Consider the following 19,190-nt stretch of genomic DNA (forward strand, 5'->3'; position numbering starts at 1 on the left):
ACATGGAATTTACTATAGAGAATTCCGGAAAGGCAGAAAATTATTTAGGTGATTCACTTATGGTAAACTTATTTTAACACAAATACAAAAAAATTAATGATTCACTTCCTAGAGATGTTCAAAAATATAATAGCATCATGCTTAATCAGTGGCTGTCAAAACTACAGACGTGGATATATTCTGGGGTCAGTATTACAATGTGCAAGAGAAATTCTATTTCATTTGATAAGAGCCAACTTCAGAGTACTTACAGTGAGGATATACTATATAATATATATTATATATAATATATATGTATACTATATATTTTGGGCAGTATTGGGGCTTGAACTTAGAGTCTCATGGTTGTTTAGCTTGCTTTCTGGAATGGAGCTCTACCACTCTAGCCATGCCTCCAACCTAGCTTTTTGCTTGTTACTTTAGTCATAGAATCTTGCTGCTTTTTTCTGCCCATGCTGGTCTTGAACCATAATCCACAACATCTCAGCTTCCTGAAGACCTAGGCGTTATAGGTGTGAGCCCTTGGTACCTGGCTTTAGGTTTGATTTTCACTTTACTCCTTATGTCACAGTAATTCAGAGAAAATGATTCAACTGGGTAACAACCAGGTTTGTTCAGTTATAAAGTAGAAGTGATAGGAGAGCTTCGTGTGTGTGTGTGTGGGTGTGGTGTTGGTCCTGCAGTTTAAACTCAGGGCCTGAGCACTATCCCTGAGCTTTTTTGTGCTCAAAGCTAGCACTCTACCGCATGAGCCCCAGCTCCACTTCCAGCTGTTTGTTGTTACTTGGAGATAGGAGTCTCATTGGCTTTCCTGCCGGGGGTTAGTTTTGAACCATGATCCTCCGATTTCAGCCTCCTGAGAGGTTAGGATGGCAGGGGTAAGCCACTGGTGCCTGGCCGTGTATTTATTCTCGAGACAAAAATATGATCTTTGCAAAAACGAAACAAAAACACTCCCCCCGCCCTCCCCCCCCACCCCCAAGTCTTAGATGAATCTCAGGAAGCCAGTAGGCCTCCCAGTAACATTCAGGACTGTCAGAACCCCCGTTGCCCTCGGAAGCGCGCAGCGCCCGGTCTCACCCAGGCAGGTGGGCGGCGGGCCGCTCCAGAGGCCGTCCTGGGTGCAGTGCAGCTCGCGGGCGCCCTCCCTGCGGAAGCCAGGGCTGCACTCGAACTGAACCACGTCTCCGAAGTGGTGCTCCTGGTCCAGCTCCATGGCGCTGCTCACCATTCGGCCGTTCTCCGGCTGCGGGAGCGGCAAGCATTTCACAACTGCAAAGCAAGCACAGCGCTGTCCAGGGGGGCTGGGGAGGAGCTCGGTGGTGCACACACACACACACACACACACACACACACACACACACACGCGCGTGCCCGCCCAGTTCGCAGCCAGGCCAGGCCCTGGGAGGAGGTGACACCCCTCAGTCACTCAGCCACCCGCCCCACAAACAAGCTGCTGCGCACCCCGGGTTCTTTCCTAGGGGAAGAGTCCAAGAGAGCTAACCCCTGGGATGCCAGCTCGTGGCTTCATGAGGTCTCAGATGATTCAGAAATAGGAATAATAGAATACAAACTTTCCATGTATGCTTCACAGAAAAACATGATACTGTATCCTAATAGTTGTAAAAGCAAACTTTATGATAGGGACTGGGTGTTTGTTTTTGTTTTGCCAGTCCCAGGGCTTGGACTCAGGGCCTGAGCACTGTCCCTGGCTTCTTCCCGCTCAAGGCTAGCACTCTGCCACTTGAGCCACAGCGCCACTTCTGGTTTTTTCTGTGTATGTGGTGCTGGGGAATCGAACCCAGGGCTTTGTGCATGCTAGGCAAGCACTCTGCCACTAAGCCGCATTCCCAGCCCCTGATAAGTACTTTAGTAGAGGTTTCCTTTCCATCTCAGTGTTCAAAAATAACTTGAGGACTTGTCTGGTTTTTAAGTTTTTGCACAGCAATTTTATTTTACTGTACTCATACAGTACAGTATGTACTGTACAGTACAGGATGCCTGCTACAGTGGAAATCCCAGAGCCGGTTTTCCACCCTGTTGGCCCCAAATGCTGATTCAATGGATCTTTATGGAAACGAAAATTCTCCATTTTCTAAACAATCTGAAGTGATTTTGATGGAGCTATTGCCAGGATCATCTTCCTCTTATTTCTACAGATGAAGAAGCTGGATGATCAAGTGGATCATTGTGCATCTCCCCTTTCTCTCTGTCTCTGTCTCTCTGTGTGTATCTCACTTTCTTCCCCCTAGCACTCGCCATCAAAGTAAGACCTATTATCCCAATTGGTATTTGAAACCTAGGAAGCCGACTCTACATTTTCTCCTTCTTTTTGCCTCCTGTCCCCACAGTAGGAGTTCTCTTAGTCATTTTTTAGTAGAACTATGACCACAGGAGAAGCTTCCTTACCCACAGCCAGTGGCGAGTTCAGTAGGGACATGTAAGTCATATTCTGTGTTCCAGCTGTTGCAGGAGGTTCCTGCATCTGGGTGCTATTGGGTGAGATCATTTTCATTAACAAAGCAGAAACTTCTGATCTGCTTTAGGCCAGTGATACTCTGGGTGCATGTCTAGTGTTGAGAATCCAGAACGAACCCTAGCTCTCCTAATACCGAATAAGGGTTTTCTGAATGCACCAGGATATATTGGTACCGTGTAGATTACGGGATTTAGGGGAATGAGAGGGTGGAAATGAACCTAGGGCTTCACACTTGTTGTACAAGCATTCTACTACTGAGCTACATCTTCAGCACCCATACCTGGTATATGAAAACACAAAATAATGTGGTAAAAAAGTGATCAGGTTCTCTGTGCTCTACTAGAAACCATAAAATAGTTTGAATGAGAAATATTTAGTAATAGTCCTCAAGGCTATTTTAATGAAAATCATTTTTTAAATCTTAGGTCATTCCGGTGTTTCAATATCATTGTTAATGCATTTTGTACTTACTTTCACAGGTAGGAATATCATTGGTCCACCCATCAGCTTCACAGTCACGGAAATTAATTTCACCTAGCATTTGATACCTGAAAACCAGCGTAGCAAAATGATCAGATACTGTGTTGCTGCTGGGTTTCTATGCAGTTCAACGCCTTTCTGAGTATTATGTAAGAGCTCCATTTCATGGAAAGAAAATAACGAATATGTCTTTTTCCTTCTTTGTCTTCCTTCATTTTTCTTCCTGCTTGCCTCTCTCTTTTCCTGCTCTTTACCCTTTCTCCCTTTCTCCTTCCCTTTTCCTATTCCTTCCATCCTTCCCTTCCTCCCCCCTCCTTTCCTCCTTCCCTCCCTCCCTCCATCCCTCCCTCCTCTTCTTTCCTTTCCTTCTCCCTCTTTTCTTTTCTCTCTTCTTTCTTTCTTTCTTTTTTTTTTTTTTTGCCAGTCCTGGGCCTTGGACTCAGGGCCTGAGCACTGTCCCTGGCTTCCTTTTTGCTCAAGGCTAGCACTCTACCTCTTGAGCCACAGCGCCACTTCTGGCCATTTTCTATATATATGGTGTTGGGGAATCGAAACCAGGGCTTCATGTATACGAGGCAAGCGCTCTTGCCACTAGGCTATATTCCCAGCCCCTCTTTCTTCTTTCTTTAAAAGGCTACATAGCCACTAAATTTCTCCACATGGATATTTATCTCCTTCATCTACAAATAGGGATTCTTCACTCATCACACAAGTGAAATGAATTTTCTCCCTCAAAACAGGCTTTATCTTTCTTTTATAGTTCATGGCTTGTTCTTCTTTCTTTAAGGGAAGAAAATATTTTAATAGATTACATTTTTGTCATTTTAAGTGAAGCACTTTCTCCATGCTTCATGCAGAGGAAACTAAACAATTTGTTATTGGGGCGTGCAGTTCCCCAGCTCTTCTACAGGTGGAATGTCCACTGTCCAACAGAGAGAACAGATGCTGAGACTTAACATCTCCTTGTTCCACATCTGAACCAAAGGTCTACCTTCCTTCAGATAGGAAAAATCTTCCCTCAGCCAAGCTTCAAAATATCATTAACTATACCAGATCCGTGATTTGAGGACTTTTGTTTTCATTGATAATTATCAGTAATTTCTCAAGTAGAGTTCCAGGAGTGTGTCAGCGCTTATCCCTAATTTTTACAAGATGAGGGCCATTAAAGGAGAATTAGGGTCAGAGGGAGGAATGCAGCTGAGATTTTTTTTTTTTTTTTTTTTTTGGGCCAGTCCTGGGCCTTGGACTCAGGGCCTGAGCACTGTCCCTGGCTTCTTCCCGCTCAAGGCTAGCACTCTGCCACTTGAGCCACAGCGCCGCTTCTGGCCGTTTTCTGTATATGTGGTGCTGGGGAATCGAACCTAGGGCCTCGTGTATCCGAGGCAGGCACTCTTGCCACTAGGCTATATCCCCAGCCCCGCAGCTGAGATTTTTGTCACTAAGTTTTATATACAAATTCCTAAAATTGAATTAAGTGACAGAAATATAAGTATTTTAATTGTTTTTGTGAAGACAAAGGTGACAATACTTGAAAGGTAGCAGACTATCTTGGAGGAAGAGAGAACTTTCCCAGATGAAGAGTGGAGTAAATTAACGTTCAGGCTCAACAGGATCAATCCATTTGGTTATACATCCGCAATGATGCTTGAAAACTTTTGTCTTTTTTTTAATGCATGTTTGAAAATTTCTCCCATGGCAGAAATGAGAGGCAATGAGAGGCAAGATTCATGAGCATTAGCCTTTCTATGGTGTTTGTAAATATTCCCGGATCTCTTCGAAGGACCTGGAATTGGGTCCTATTGATTCTGCCACCATCCCGATGGTTTATGTCCCAAGCTTCTGCTTTTGCAACAGAGGGAGTGGAAGTGAAGCAACACAGTAAGAAATGCATGGAGGTGTTGAGCGCTGGAGTTTAGGAATGTGGGCTTCTTCTACAACCTGACCTCTTAGCTATTATATTCAACCTCTCAAGTCAGGATTTAGTCAAGGAAGAATTATAAGCCTCCATGTGTAAACTCTTGATCCTATCCACATTTATGTAGGGTAAAATTGGAATGAACTTATTGTAGCTTTACGTATAACTTCTTCTCCAGAATGATTTGTGGCCTGGATAAAAATATAAGGAGGTCCAGTGGGGAGATAAGCCCCAAAACCCCCATGGCTGGTTGGAAAGCACCGAGCTAATAATTCTGGAAGGGAAGCACATTGGTCTACCTCATAAGTAATGTGTGTGTGCCCCGCCCCCCCACCGCCCATCATCTGACTCATACGTAAGACGCACTCTCAGTTTACAAGGGGTTTTCAAGATGCCCTGCAATGTCATTTTATTGGAATTTCCACAAGCCTTGTGGAATTCCTGTGATCTTTAACTAGCAGAGTGCAGCAAAGCCTTGACTGAATGCTGAGTTCTGTGACTACTGACTTAACCACTTTTATATAACCCTATACCTGTAATATTTCAATGTGAAGGAGACAATATGGCATCCAAATGAGACCGGTCATGCCACAATTTAATCATGCTTCCTGTGTATTGTTTTTTAAAAAAGTAGAATGAGGGGGGGAAGAGTAGTGTCACCTTAAAATACAGATCAGGAGAGTTGTTATTTACAACTTCAATGCTAACTCTTTCACACTGAATACATACCCCTCATCACAAGTGTAAACCACCCTGGCACCGAATTCGAACTCAGTCCCCACTGTGAGCTGGAAGGAGCCGAAGGGCGTGTCCCCCGGGTGTCTGCAGGGCTTCTCTAAAATGGAGAAACAAACACAGAACACGAAGGGGTAACATGGGTTTGGGGGACAGGGGTATTCAATCTACATTTTAGGAACCTGTAAATGGCAACACTGTCCTTTTATCACCCAAAATATCTAGGTGTTATACTATATAATTTTGTCGGATTGCCCTGTACCACTGTCTCACGTCTGTAATCCTAACTACTCAGGAGGCTGACATCTGCAAATCATGGTTCAAAGCCAGCCCAGGCAGGGAAGTCTTAGTTCCAATGAACCAGCAAAAAGCTGAAAGTAGAGGTGTTGCTCAAGGGCCTGGAGAGAAAAACTAAGCAACTGCAAGACTTGAGGTCAAGCCTGAGTACTGGCACCAAAATAAATAGACATGTAAATACGTTTTATAAGAAAAAAAATAGATAAATCCATTTTGCAGAGTTAACACTCTCTTTAAAAAACAACCATGTGAATGGAGGGAGGAAAAGTGAGCAGATTCAGTCACGGTGTGGACAATGAGCTCTGCAACCTGTGGGCCGGGATGGGAGGTGGAGGAAAGGGGAATGGCCACGTGTATGCATTACTTGACTTAGGAAATGGGAACCCCTCTGTAAACGTCTTAATAACAACAATGAGATCATATTGAAATGCTGTGTTTCGTGTTTAAATGATACCATTCAGCCAGCCCCAGTGCTATACTGAATATTTGGCGTTGTTGTAAGGACGGGTTTCATGGTTTTCAGGAGCCCATGCGCACTTACTCCGGCAGATCCTGGCTGGGTTCAGAGACACCCATTCTCCACCCCTGCACACCATCATGATTGTGCCCAGAGTTCTGTACCCGGGCCGGCATTTGTAGGTGGCCTGCTTGCCTTCCGGGTAGGCCTGGTCAGGCCAGGAGCCAGACAGGATTTCTGTAGGTTTTTTTGGAGGAGGTCCTTGGCAATCTATAAATAAGAAAAAAATAAAATACGTTTGAAATAGCTGTTGGAATAAATGATGTGTTTAGATTAATGTCATTTAACATGATAGTTCAGTTACAGCTTGATTCCAGTTACGTTCTACATACGTACATAGTATATAAGTGTGTTTACATACAGTATGCTATAAGTATGCATATAGTCTATCTATGTGTTTTTACATATTATGTGTGTATGATATTTACAGGTGTAACATATACCTTGTGGAAATTTGTGGAGCACTTTTGGGGAGTCCTGAAGGGAAAACAAGGAGTGTAACAAAGTGTCTGGTCCTTACAAGGCTTCCTTTATAGGACAGAAGTTAGATACTAAGTACACAGTCAATGAGGTACTTTAGAAAAACAAGCCACAGTGGGATCATTTGAATCTATATGGGAACGTTCCAATAAGACTAAAAGGGATGAGACATCACTGAAGCACTCGCGCGTGTGTGTACATGTGTGTGTTTTCAAAGGTAAGTTAAGTTGTGGGAGCAAGGGCTGCGTTCCCCGAACCCGGCTGGGAGGCCGGGCCCACAGGAACGTGGGGGGCCCTCCAAGACCAAGTGCTGACCATCAGCCAGCTCAGCAGAGGAGGAGGAAAGCAAGCCACACGGATTCGTTTTATTGTCAGAGGTTACCACAGCGCCCGGGAAAACAGGAAACACGAGACAAATGGCTTCGCAGTGACAAAAGTCCTTCTAGGAAGAATCAAGTGATAATGCCGAATGTGGGGTGGCTGGTGAATCAGATCGTGAATGTGTCAGGGGGACACAAACTCAGAGTGAGAGACTTTACCATCCCTCACTCGGTAATTGATGGGGAAAAGAAGAAAGATAGAGAAGGGCATGAAAATTTGAGAGGTTATTACACACTTGACCTGATTCACACACAGAGAATGCCTTACCCAATAATTATTTTAGAGGTACATAAAATATTTTAGAAATCAATTATAACAGGCGATAGTATGCATTCTGATAAATCTCAAAATACCCAAATCAAACAACATGATAAAAGAAATAAGTAGTAAATAATAGGAAGCTGTAGTGGATTTGTGAGTTAGTAAATCTCCTTTAGTGGTGTCGATGAAGGAATCATGGTGGGAATTAGAAAATATTCTGAAACGAACAATATGAAAATCTAATAAAACTCCAGGAGAGTAGGAACAGATTGATTAAAGTGACAGACATCCCCCCAAATCTACATTGGAATAAATGAACAAATAATAAAAATAGTAAAAGAAAATTTAAAAATACATAACATACTAAGTACCAATGAAGCTAATTACTAGGTTCTATTGACAAGATAAGTAGAATTGTTAAAGTTCTAGGAAGATTGATTAAGAAATAGACAGAGATAGAGAGTAAAAAGGAACAACCTAAGACATTTTGGCAACAGTGAAAAGATTTTATCAGAATACTTATAAAATATGGCTAAAATAGATTCCTTAAAAAATCTTAGCAAAAGTTGACACAGGAAGACTTTAAAGGAAATGCAAATAAAAACAACCCTGAGATACCACCTCACCCCAGTTAGAATGGCCTATACTCTGAACTCAGGCAACAACAAATGCTGGAGGGGGTGCGGGGAAAGAGGAACCCTTCTCCACTGTTGGTGGGAGTGCAAATTAGTACAACCACTTTGGAGAACAATATGGAGGTTTCTCAAAAAGCTCAGTATAGACGTACCCTATGACCCGGCCATACCACTCCTAGGCATCTATCCTAAACAGCAAACCCCAATATATCAAAAAGACATTTGGGGCTGGGGATATAGCCTAGTGGCAAGAGTGCCTGCCTCGGATACACGAGGCCCTAGGTTCGATTCCCCAGCACCACATATACAGAAAACGGCCAGAAGCGGCGCTGTGGCTCAAGTGGCAGAGTGCTAGCCTTGAGCGGGAAGAAGCCAGGGACAGTGCTCAGGCCCTGAGTCCAAGGCCCAGGACTGGCCAAAAAAAAAAAAAAAAGACATTTGTACTTCCATGTTTATCGCGGCACAATTCACAATAGTCAAAATATGGAAACAACCCAGATGCCCCTCCACAGACGAATGGATCCACAAAATATGGTACCTATACACAATGGAATACTACATAGCGATTAGGAATGGTGAAATATTGTTATTCGCAGGGAAATGGTCAGAACTCGAACAAATAATGGTGAGCGAGACAAGCCTAGAACACAGAAAACAAAGGGGCATCATCTCCCTGATATATGACTGTTAAGAAAGGGAGATGGAGAGAAAGTAGAGACCAAGTCTGTGAAACCAAAAACTGCTTGTCAAATGGTATTTCCCACAGGATTGGGGCAGCGACCCAACAGTATGTAACTAAAACCAAACAATTACTCAACACATAAAGGTCAAAAATTGACCTCTCAGTGGAATACAATAGCTCAAAAGCTATGTATGTACGTTCATATAAGACTACTGTTGACATATTGTCTAATATCGACATTGCATTTAAAGCCCTAGGCGAATTTTTTTGGGCGTGGCCACGTGGCCACTGTATATGTTCTTGATACATTGTATATTGTATATATGTCTACCTGACCTAGAGAGGGGAAAAAAAACAGGACGTAAGATATCACAAGAAATGTACACACTCCCCTACTATGTAACTGTACCCTTTTTGCACAACACCCTGTCCAAAAAATTTGTGTTCAATTAATAAATAAATTAAATTAAAAAAAGAAGACTTTAAAACCACAGGAGTCCTAGAGTCCAAGAATTGAGACTCCAGCCTCTGTAGAAACGGTTGGTTTCTGCAAAATATTGAAGAAAAAGGAACCTTGCTATTAAGACCTTAAAAGACAAGTAAAAGTAAGTAAACAAATAAATGGAAATGCCTAAGAACCACACACTTAGGAAATTTCCTCAGACTACAGAGGAAAATTAAAATTGTAAGCCGAGAGCTGGTGGCTCATCCTCGTTACTTGGGAGTCTGAGATTTGAGGATCATGGTTCAAAGCCAGCCTTCACAGGAAAGTCCCCATGAGACTCTTATCTTCAATTAATGACCAGAAAACCTGAGGTGGTGCTGTAGGTCAAAGTGGTAGAGTGCTAGTCTTGAGCAAAAGAATCTCAGGGACAGTGCCCAGGCCCTGAGTTCAAGCCCCAAGACTGGCCAAAAAGGAAGAAAAAAGAAAAAAGGAAATATCAAGGTAATCTATTCTCCTAGGAGAAATCCAGAGGTACTAACCTAAAAGAGATCGGGAAGTGTTTCCTTGGATTCTGGAAACCTTATTGCTCTTGCTATAAGTAATTGCAGCTATTTGTAAGACGGTATGCATTTGTAATACAGCTGCTTATATTTTACTCAAGTATGTGTATGGTATTTTATAATAAAATACAAAAGTATCAAAATTTGCACGTGTAGTATTACTCTTATTTTGCAAAAGATCACTAAATACATGGTGCAGAAAAAGAAAAGACAGAAAATTGATCAACTCACACCTATTCGTTTTAATCATTAGTATTTTTCATACTGCCTACTCATTAATTAATACGTAGCAACCTTGATTTAGGATGATTTCACTAGTGAATTCAACACATTCGTGTTTTAAATGGCAGCCTCTAAATACTTATTAAATAATTGAACAAGTCTGAAATGCTTGTTTTCATTGCTGTTTTCTCTGTTTTCGGGGGTGGAAGAGCTCAGTGGGTGCTCTGCCACTTGAGCCAAGCCTCCGGCCCACTTCCTTGGTTTTATAACAACAGCTTAATATTCTATTCTCGAATTTCTTTTTAAAAGGCAGAGGGGGAAATCAAAGCCAAATCCTTTCATGGACTGTATCCACATTCTGCATTTCATAACATCAAAAGTCCACACGCAGCTCTAGTTTATGAAAGCAGAGCCTAGTCAGTTGTATCGGTCTACCGTATGTTCTATTTTCCCTTAAAGACGTCACGAAGTTTGAGCACATTGACATTAGGGAAGTGGGCATTCCATACTGTACCGTCCAGCTTGGTTTATGAATTAAACGTTTCTCCACTAGATGGTGCTAATATCCTAGCACAAAGAGAACCCCCCCCCCCGCCCCCGCCTACCCCCACTCCCACCCAAAGCCTGATGTTTTTGTTTTTGTTTAAAATTTCATGCTCGTGTTTTGCATGGAAAATTGCCCTTTAATTGCAGATTGAGATGTGTTTTTTTCCTTCCACTTTCAAAATTGAGATCTACTTCATGGTCTTCTGGTTACTGGAAAAATAAATTAAATTCCAAATGATGGATTCCAGTGCGATGAGTGGAAAATTATTTTCTACAGCTATAACATTTTGATAAATTTAGTTCCTTTCCTTTTCTAATCTAATGCAACAAAAGAGCAACGTAAATTTTCCTATCAATTTATTTAATTAAAATGATTTTTAAAAATATTACAGCAATCTTCTCCTCAAAGTGGAGATTCATTCACACAGAGTTCAGCCCTCTGGCTTCTCAGGGGCAAATGATTCTTTCCTAGTGATTGTGATGTTTCCATTAACATCTGTATACTCTAATTCTTGCCTTGTCAAATCACTTTAAGCAAGTAGCTAAAGATAAAGCTTTATAAGATAAAAGATAAAAAAAGATAAAAGCTTTATAAGATAAAGATGAAACTTTTTATAGCACCTCAAAATACTTACTATGTTTATTATATATTGAGTGCTTTTTAAAACTTCAAGTAATATTTAAAACTCCAATGCTTTTTCTCATGAGTTTTATTACGCTTTTCTATATGTGGGCCAGTTTTGGGGTTTGGGCTTTTGTGCTCAAGGCTGACGCTCTACCACTTGAGCCACACCTCCACTTGCTTTTTGCTGGTTAACTGGAGAAAGAAGTCTTGCAGATGTCTCTGCCTAGGCTGGCTGCGAACTGTGGAGCTCAGCTCTCAGCCTCCCGAGTAGCTGTGATTCCGGGAGACAAGTGCATGCTGCTTTTACCTTAAGCATATTAAGAAGCACCTTCGGATCCTGTTTGTTAGACAAAGATTATGTTATTCCATTTCTCCGCCTTGCTATTCTTCTCAAAACCTTCACCCTCATCTGACACCTGCATCCATAACCAGCTCGCATTTCTTCAGTCCCTCTAGGCCTTTCTATACAGGGGCACAATCTGATCACGCTCCTCCTACGATTAGGATTCCTCCAGGATGGCCATGATTACTAAGAAGGCCTAGCTTCAGCTGTGGCCGGCGAGTGAACCCTGTCTATCGCTTGCCATTTTGCCTGCTCCCATTGGGTCAGGTGACCCATTCATGGACGGGGCCACAGGCAGCCTGGTTGGTTTCTAGTCGTTAAGCATCTCAAACACTTTTCCTTCTGTTGGATCTTCAGCTCACCTTGACCTCTCTTTTTTTCCAGTGTGGTTGACCTCAGACTTCCGATGGCTGGCTTGTTCTTTCTGGCCAGTGTCCTCAGGGTCCATCCATCTACTGTCTTCCCACACTTCCCCCATCTCCAGGTATTGCTGTGTGGCCTGGAAACTGGTCTTTCCCCATATGACTCTCTGACAATGAGAGCTACTTCTGTTCTTCATAGGTGGTTGGAAAATTTTTATTACACACAAGTGTAGTAAAACGACATGCCCTCTTGTCTATTTTTGTACGAATCTCTAACACATTGAGGACTACCAACTTGCGCTGGAGCAAGAATGTTTGGAGTAATGAGTCACAGGATTGAGTTATAATAATAATGAAGTGCATCTTATGACATGGTCTTGGCTTGAGTTGAAAAACAACAACTGTTTGTGCTCAGTGAAAACCCATTGTAAAAGAGTTCTAATTAGACAATAAAAAGTTATTTGGGCTCAAGTAGTCAAATTGTCCACACATGTAGAACAACCTCACCTGAATTAAATTGGCGATCTCGAGGAAAGGCGGGCTGAGGCTTAACAAATAGGAAGCATAGAAATATTTTTTAAAAGCACAACACATTTTGGAAAGTATGATTGTCCCTAAAACTTCAAAAAAACCCTCCCCAAACCCCAAACAGTAAAAGACCCCTGTTTCCAGTTCTAAGTTAATGAGTGCACACACTTTCTCATGTGGAGATGTTCCCTGGGATTTAGTAATGACTGTTCCATTCTACGTGTTTGCAGTCATTTAAGTGCCAATTAGTTTTGTTTATAGAACACTACTTGGTGAACTTTTATTCCCTGGACTTAGCCAATTTAAAATTATTTTTGGTTCACAAATAAGAACTGTGAATGGAATTGACTAATGGACAAGAAACGTACCTTCTGTGTTAGCTTGAGGGAGATTGTTATATAATCTCAGTTGAAGTAAAAAACAAATATAATTGGTATGTTTAAAACCATATTCACATTTTTTACTGTTTTCTAAATTTTAAGGGGCTGTTTTGACACACATACACACAGAGTTAATTATTTTCAATGTTTAAGTATTTCTAAATGTTTGTGTTTTGTTGGTCTTGGGGCTTGAACTCAGAGCCTGGACACATGGTACCTGAGCTTTTATTGCTCAGGGACAGTGCTATACCACTTGAACCGCTGTTCCACTTCCGGTTTCCTGGTGGTTAATTGGGGATAAGGGTCTCATGGACTTTCCTGCCTGGGTTGGCTTCAAAGATCCTCAGATCTAAGGGGGCTGGGGCTATGGCCTAGTGGCAAGAGTGCTTGCCCCATATACATGAGGCCCTGGGTTCAATTCCCCAGCACCACATATATAGAAAATGGCCAGAAGTGGCGCTGTGACTCAAGTGGCAGAGTGCTAGCCTTGAGCAAAAAGAAGCCAGGGACAGTGCTTAGGCCCTGCGTCCAAGCCCCAGGACTGGCCAAAAAAAAAAAGATCCTCAGATCTTAACCTCCTGAGTAGTTAGGATCACAGGTGTGCGTCAATGGCTCCTGATTCCTTTACTAATTTGTAATTGTGCTGAAGAGCTCGACAATGACTCAAAACCACGAAGGGTAGGTGTCAGAGCAGGTAATTCCCCAAGGAAACTGGGCAGACCAACAGGTATTTCATAATTAGGGCTGAAACAAGTCCCTATCAGGTTATAGCTTGAAATTGCTTTGCAATCTGGTTTCTTGAAATAATTGAAAAGCTTTTAGCGAAAGTCAGCTTCTGTTCTAGTCACAACCCTCGCTTCTTAAACAGTTTGTGTGTTTCCAGTGAGCTTTTGTTGGAGTTGACTGACAGTAAAAGGATTCCTTAAATATTCTGCAAGAGGGACAATTTAGTATCAGTGGAACCTTGAGAATTTGAATTAAAAGATAAAGGAAAGAGAAGCAACACTTTGTACCAAACTTGGCTCTCGGTTGCTGGATGATGATTCCTCCAGTGCTATAGAACTACTTTTAGTTTGTGATGTACACATCATTCATTCTCATCTTCAGCACCCACTTTATCCTCCTCATCTACCTAACTCTTCCAAACATATCCAGGAATACCAACATGGCACTGTATACCTGTTGTCTGGTCACTGGGGAAACTCAGGTCGAATATCATGAGTTCTAGGCCAGCTTGGTTTACATAGCAAGAGCCCATGTCAAACAAGCAACCAGCCTGGTCCAGCTGCCATGGAATCTCCACCTATTTCTCCGTCTCTCCCTCCTTTCACAAATCAATGCCCTTTGTGCTCATCCAGAGTTAGCTTCCTGCCTTACCGGAAGGATCCTCTAGTATCTTTTGGTTCATCTCAAGCATTAACAGTTGTATCATAATCTCTCTTTTGTTTTCTTCTCTATGAAGCAACTTTCTTTTGGGAAGTAGTTCTCATATTGCCTATGGCTTTGAAGTCACAGGAAAAAGAATCATTGGATGAAGGAAGGGAGTTGTGTGAAGACAACACCATCAGCACCTCTCCTTTGTAATCTGCAGGTGATCACGGAGTGGCCAAAGTACAAGATGCAACGAAGAGCGGGGAACAGACCTAAAAATTCTGTAATTCCATTGCTTATGTGTTCCAAGCTTAAATTTATTGTTTTAAGAAATCACTCCAATTTAGCTCAAAAAAGAGGAAAGAAAAGAAAAGAAAAACCTTTTAGGAACCTTAGAAGAAACCTTTCTATAATCACTTTTCTCTCTATTACATCTCCAGTTAACAAGGTTTCTGAGAAACCTGGCTAAGTTAACAATGTCAAAACAAACCAGAGTGCTCTGTTCTTTGTATTATTTCCTGCTGTTTTTGTTGCTTTCCTGTGTAGTCACTTTACTTTCTCTGAGCCTCTTTTTCCCCTTTAGCCCCCAACAATGCCTTATGATTTAAAACCAAGATGTAAGCCATTTTCCCCCAAAGACACCAATTTCTCTCATCACACACTGCAGTCTGAGGTTTTCAGAAGTTGGAAAAGATGAGTCAAAGACAGCGCTAGTTCAATCTACACAGGGTACAGACTGGCAGAATCTCAAGTTCCCGGCAGGTGGGGACCGGGGTGTTGTCAGAGAAGGAGATTTGCCAGCAGGGTGACGGGAATTGGGGACGACTGCAAAAGAATCAGAAAGTCAAAAAAGGTGGCTCAAGCCTGTAATCCTGGCTACTTAGGAGGCTGAGATCTGAGGATGCTGGTTCAAAGCCAGGCGGGGCAGTAAAGTCCATGAGACTCTTATCTCCGATTAGCCACCAGAAAACCAGAAGTGGAGCTACGGATCAAAGTGATAGAGTGCTAGCCATGAGCAAAAGAAGCCCAGGCCCTGAGGACCAACCCCAACCCCAATACCAGCACCAAAAAGGATTAATTGAGACATTAGGTCAGACCTCACACACCGAAGACCAAAAATGAAGGCTAGGTACTGCACAATTTTTAAACATACAACGGGAAGTTCTACTTTCGGATAACTTTAGTTTGCAATACTTCAGTATCTGAGCTGGAACTGACAAGGCTATGAGGGCAAACGAGCTGCCTGGGCACTGGTGGTTCAGGGCAAAGGTTACGGTGAGCCATCCTTGCCTCAGTACAAGGCTTTCTTTTAGAATATTTATTATTGTTATTATCTTTAAATAGTGCCACAAAGGAGTTGCCATTTCACAAAGCAGTCTAGGGATACAATACGTCTTGCTCAATGTCACCCTTTCAGCGTTCCCACCCGACGCTCCCCTACCTATCCCTTCCCTCCTCTTCTCCATCTTGTCAGTTAGACGGTGGCTTCTCCTCATGCACCTGCATGTTGGCTCGCTTCCCTGTCTCCACCCTCCACCCCCTCCCCAGCACTGCCTGATGGGGCCTGGCCTGGGGGTGGGTGGTCCTCAAGAATTGCAGTGTCTACTGCCCCCCCCAAGCATCCACTACTATCCTCCCCTCCCCCCACCCCCTGAGGTTCTGCCAGGAAAGGCACCAAGACTCACAGCAAACTATGCAGAGAGATGCTAGCAATGTAACAGTCACCAAAACATAGACTGTTTCTCAGATGAAAATGGAAGCCCTTGATCTTCAAAGATACCATGGTCTTGCCTGTCCTGAAAGAACATTTTTGGCCTCTAAAATGCAAGGGCCAGAAAACACATAATCCACAAAGACTAGAAAACAGGTAAAGCCTGAGGACTAGAGCACATCTCTCTCCCAAGTGTTTGCTTAGGCATGATTCAGCACAGTTACCGTTGGTTCTCTGAAATGATCCGGGAATGTGTGAACTTTGGCCTAATTTTATACAATATTCACTTGTCAGACCTTAAATCTGAAAGATGTGTTTGAGAAGCTTGGTTGTAATATGTTCCCTAAAGCTGAAAGCACATGGCTAGATGAAGAAAATGTTATTATTCACTTTTTTCCTGGAAACCTGGCCTGAATCTCAGCAGCCAGGACTTTGGACACAAAGAAAGCCACTAATGTTCCTGTACAACTAACACTGTGAAAACAGTGCAATCTCTCTTTCATCTCTCTCTCTGTCATCTATCCATCTATGTATCGCAAAGGCAGTAGTCAATATACAAAAAGGACAAAGCAAAGAGGAAGCTGCATTTACAAATTCTTCCTGTTTGCTACTGTAGGTTTTTTCTTTTCCTTTCTTTTTTTGAAAGAATTAATGCAAACTTTTACCAGGGCAGAAGAAAACTTTGAGCTGCTGTATTTCCTTTCTAGGTATGTAACGGAGATTGGGCTAGTGCTCAAAGCCTTCTTCTCTCATTTTTTTCAACTTAGTATCCGTGTTCAGCATGGGCAACAGACAGAAACAAACACTGAAGTGCAGGTGACTGTTGTTTTTGGACCCAGGCCCTTCTGCTGGGCGCCGGCTCTGTGACTGTGACGTGTGACAGTCTCTGAAACTCTTGACATCCACAGGTTTTGTGGCAGAGGCAGTGTACCAGCAGGGAGCAAAATCAGAGTCCAGTGTCCACGAAAAATCCGTGGAACTTTCTCCGCTGGCGTGTGCAGTTAATGTGCTTTCACAGGTATTCCCTCAAAATATGTTGTTTAGGTGGGGAGTTTGATGAAGTTATGAATAATGTATTATCCTTTGGCATTAAAAGTCAATTAATAACATATTTGATAACTTGTTACTGGTTATGTACGGGGAAAGCAAACTTCCTGTGAGGATACAATTCTTAATCTCTCAAGAACTATTGAGATAATTAAATAATGATCAATTCAGAACTTGATTTACTAGTATTGAAAAAATAACCCCCTCAAATTTACAAATACAAAAGCCTGCTCTCAGACGCAACTACGTGTTACCTTATACCTGACCTAACCACAGGGAACGAAAGACCACGTCAAGAATTCCATGTTACAAATCTCGGTCTGTCTTTCAGATCTCCAGCTATGTTTCTAGTTTATACAGTCTTCCCCTTCTAATGCAATTCCAGCTTTGCTACCAGACTGTTCAGGCCATCGTGAGTAGATAATAAGTGAGAGTGAGTAAAATATAACATGTGATATGTAGCTGCAACTCCTCTGTACATCACCTTGACAATAAAATTAAGTTTAAAAAATGATATGCGAACCAAATCAGCTCATTATATGACTTGAAGACTTTTATCGACTGTGCTTTTACATCTATCTTAATACCCTCAGGCTAAGCATTTTATTGAAACTTATAAGCCAGAAGACAATCAAGAGATTGTACTTTGCAATTCCAAGCTAAATGGTCATGTCTGATTACAGTGTTCACGACATTTCTTAAAGTGCCCTTATATTATACATGAAATAAAACAATGACGAATAATCAGCCATGTCAGCCAAATAAGCAAGCTCCTTGCATTCTTTAGCCTTTATGTCAACAGCCAATGGGATCATAAGGTAGAGACAAATAATTAAATCACATTTTTCAAGGTAAAAGCTTTGGGCTCACTGTGGGAAATGCCATCCACAAATGTTTCATAACATAGTGAAGGGGAGAAAGAAACAAAAAGGTGTTCTCTTTTAATCTTACCTTGAGCCACGCACACAGTCCATGCTATAAACCAAAGGATCTCAGCCAGCGGCCTCATGCCTGGATCGTCAGAAGTACATTTGCCAGCAGACAGCTCTCAGGGTGCAGCTCTCTGTGGCTAGAAGTTGTGATTCGTGTAGCAAAATTCTTGCTTCAAAAGGAAGTTGAAACCCAGGGTAGGAAATAAGGATTACTAAATACTCCACCCACCAGATACTTTTGCAAAGCAAACAAAAAAAAAAATGCACCACAGGCCTGGCAGCCCTGGTGTTTGATCCTGGCTCCGACTTTGACCAGCGGTATTAATGCTCTTGGCAGAGTGCTGCTTGACCCGGGGCTGATCTTGTGTTGAAATAAAGTCAGGTTTCTGGGAATACTGTTAGCTGGGTAAGACAGTCTTTGGATTTCCGAAACCTGCCGGTTGGGCAAAATGAGCTGTATTGTGTGCAAACCACAGACCAGAAATAATGGCATCCCTTTGAAAAAAATCATTGAGGGAAGGACTTGAGCCTAGGCAAAGTTTTCAGAATAAACAAACACCAGATGACTTTCTGTAGGCTTTGCCAAGAATGCACTGTGCTGCTGGCTGGCTGGGGGTGGGGGTGGGGGGTGAGGGAGAGGTGAAGGGCTCTAGCAGGGGTGGGAGGGAGAGTGGGGGTGGGGTGAGTTGCTTTTCCTGGAATCCCTGGCTTCTGTCTTCTACTGCTGGTGCTCTGCCTCTTGACATCAGTCTTCTTCGGAGGACTCTAAATGTGCTAAGCAACAGGCACACACCGCATCCAACACGAAGGCAACACCAACGATCGGTCTTAAATGCACATCAAGGTTTAGAACAACCCTGCCATCCGAGTCTCTGTAGGTGCATGAAAGGAACATAAACAAATTTTCATCGTGAGCTTTCCCCTCTGTTTTGATAGTGCTCAGGCCCTTGCTCTCGCTAGGTAGATGCTCTATCTACCCCTTGAGCCTCCCCTTGAGTCGTCTTTGCTCTGATTATTTTTGAGACAAGGTCTTCCTTTTTAGGAGGCCACTCTGGCCTGTGATCTTCCAGTTTATGCTTTCTGTAGTTGCCAAGATGACAGGTGTGCACAACCACCCCCAGCTTTTTCTGTCCGGATGGGATCTCTTGAGCTCCACCCACACGCCCCCCCCCGTCCCTCCTCAGTCTCCCCCCCCCCAAGTTGCCTTGGAACCACCTCAGCCTTCCATGTAGCTGAGATGACGCCTAACTGACCAA

At 42.7% G+C, this 19,190-nt stretch overlaps 1 protein-coding gene across 2 annotated transcripts in view; it reads right to left on the minus strand.

Annotated features, from left to right (window-relative positions):
- LOC125359599 (complement factor H-like) overlaps positions 1–18,387 on the minus strand; it is a 49,513-nt gene extending 31,126 nt beyond the window's left edge. For both annotated transcript variants that reach the window (XR_007212583.1, XM_048357402.1), the window contains exons 1-5: positions 17,954–18,387; positions 6,448–6,633; positions 5,604–5,709; positions 2,951–3,027; positions 1,081–1,272 (exon numbers count right to left, since the gene is read on the minus strand). Coding sequence is in view for 1 of the 2 variants with exons in the window: in XM_048357402.1 (XP_048213359.1) it covers positions 1,081–1,272; positions 2,951–3,027; positions 5,604–5,709; positions 6,448–6,633; positions 17,954–18,011 (619 nt within the window). In the remaining variant the exon portion in view is untranslated. The remainder of the gene's footprint in view (positions 1–1,080; positions 1,273–2,950; positions 3,028–5,603; positions 5,710–6,447; positions 6,634–17,953) is intronic.
- Between the last annotated feature and the right edge of the window lie 803 nt (positions 18,388–19,190).

This window comes from Perognathus longimembris, chromosome 11 (assembly GCF_023159225.1).
Source record: "Perognathus longimembris pacificus isolate PPM17 chromosome 11, ASM2315922v1, whole genome shotgun sequence".
In the NCBI taxonomy this organism is placed as follows: domain Eukaryota; kingdom Metazoa; phylum Chordata; class Mammalia; order Rodentia; family Heteromyidae; genus Perognathus; species Perognathus longimembris.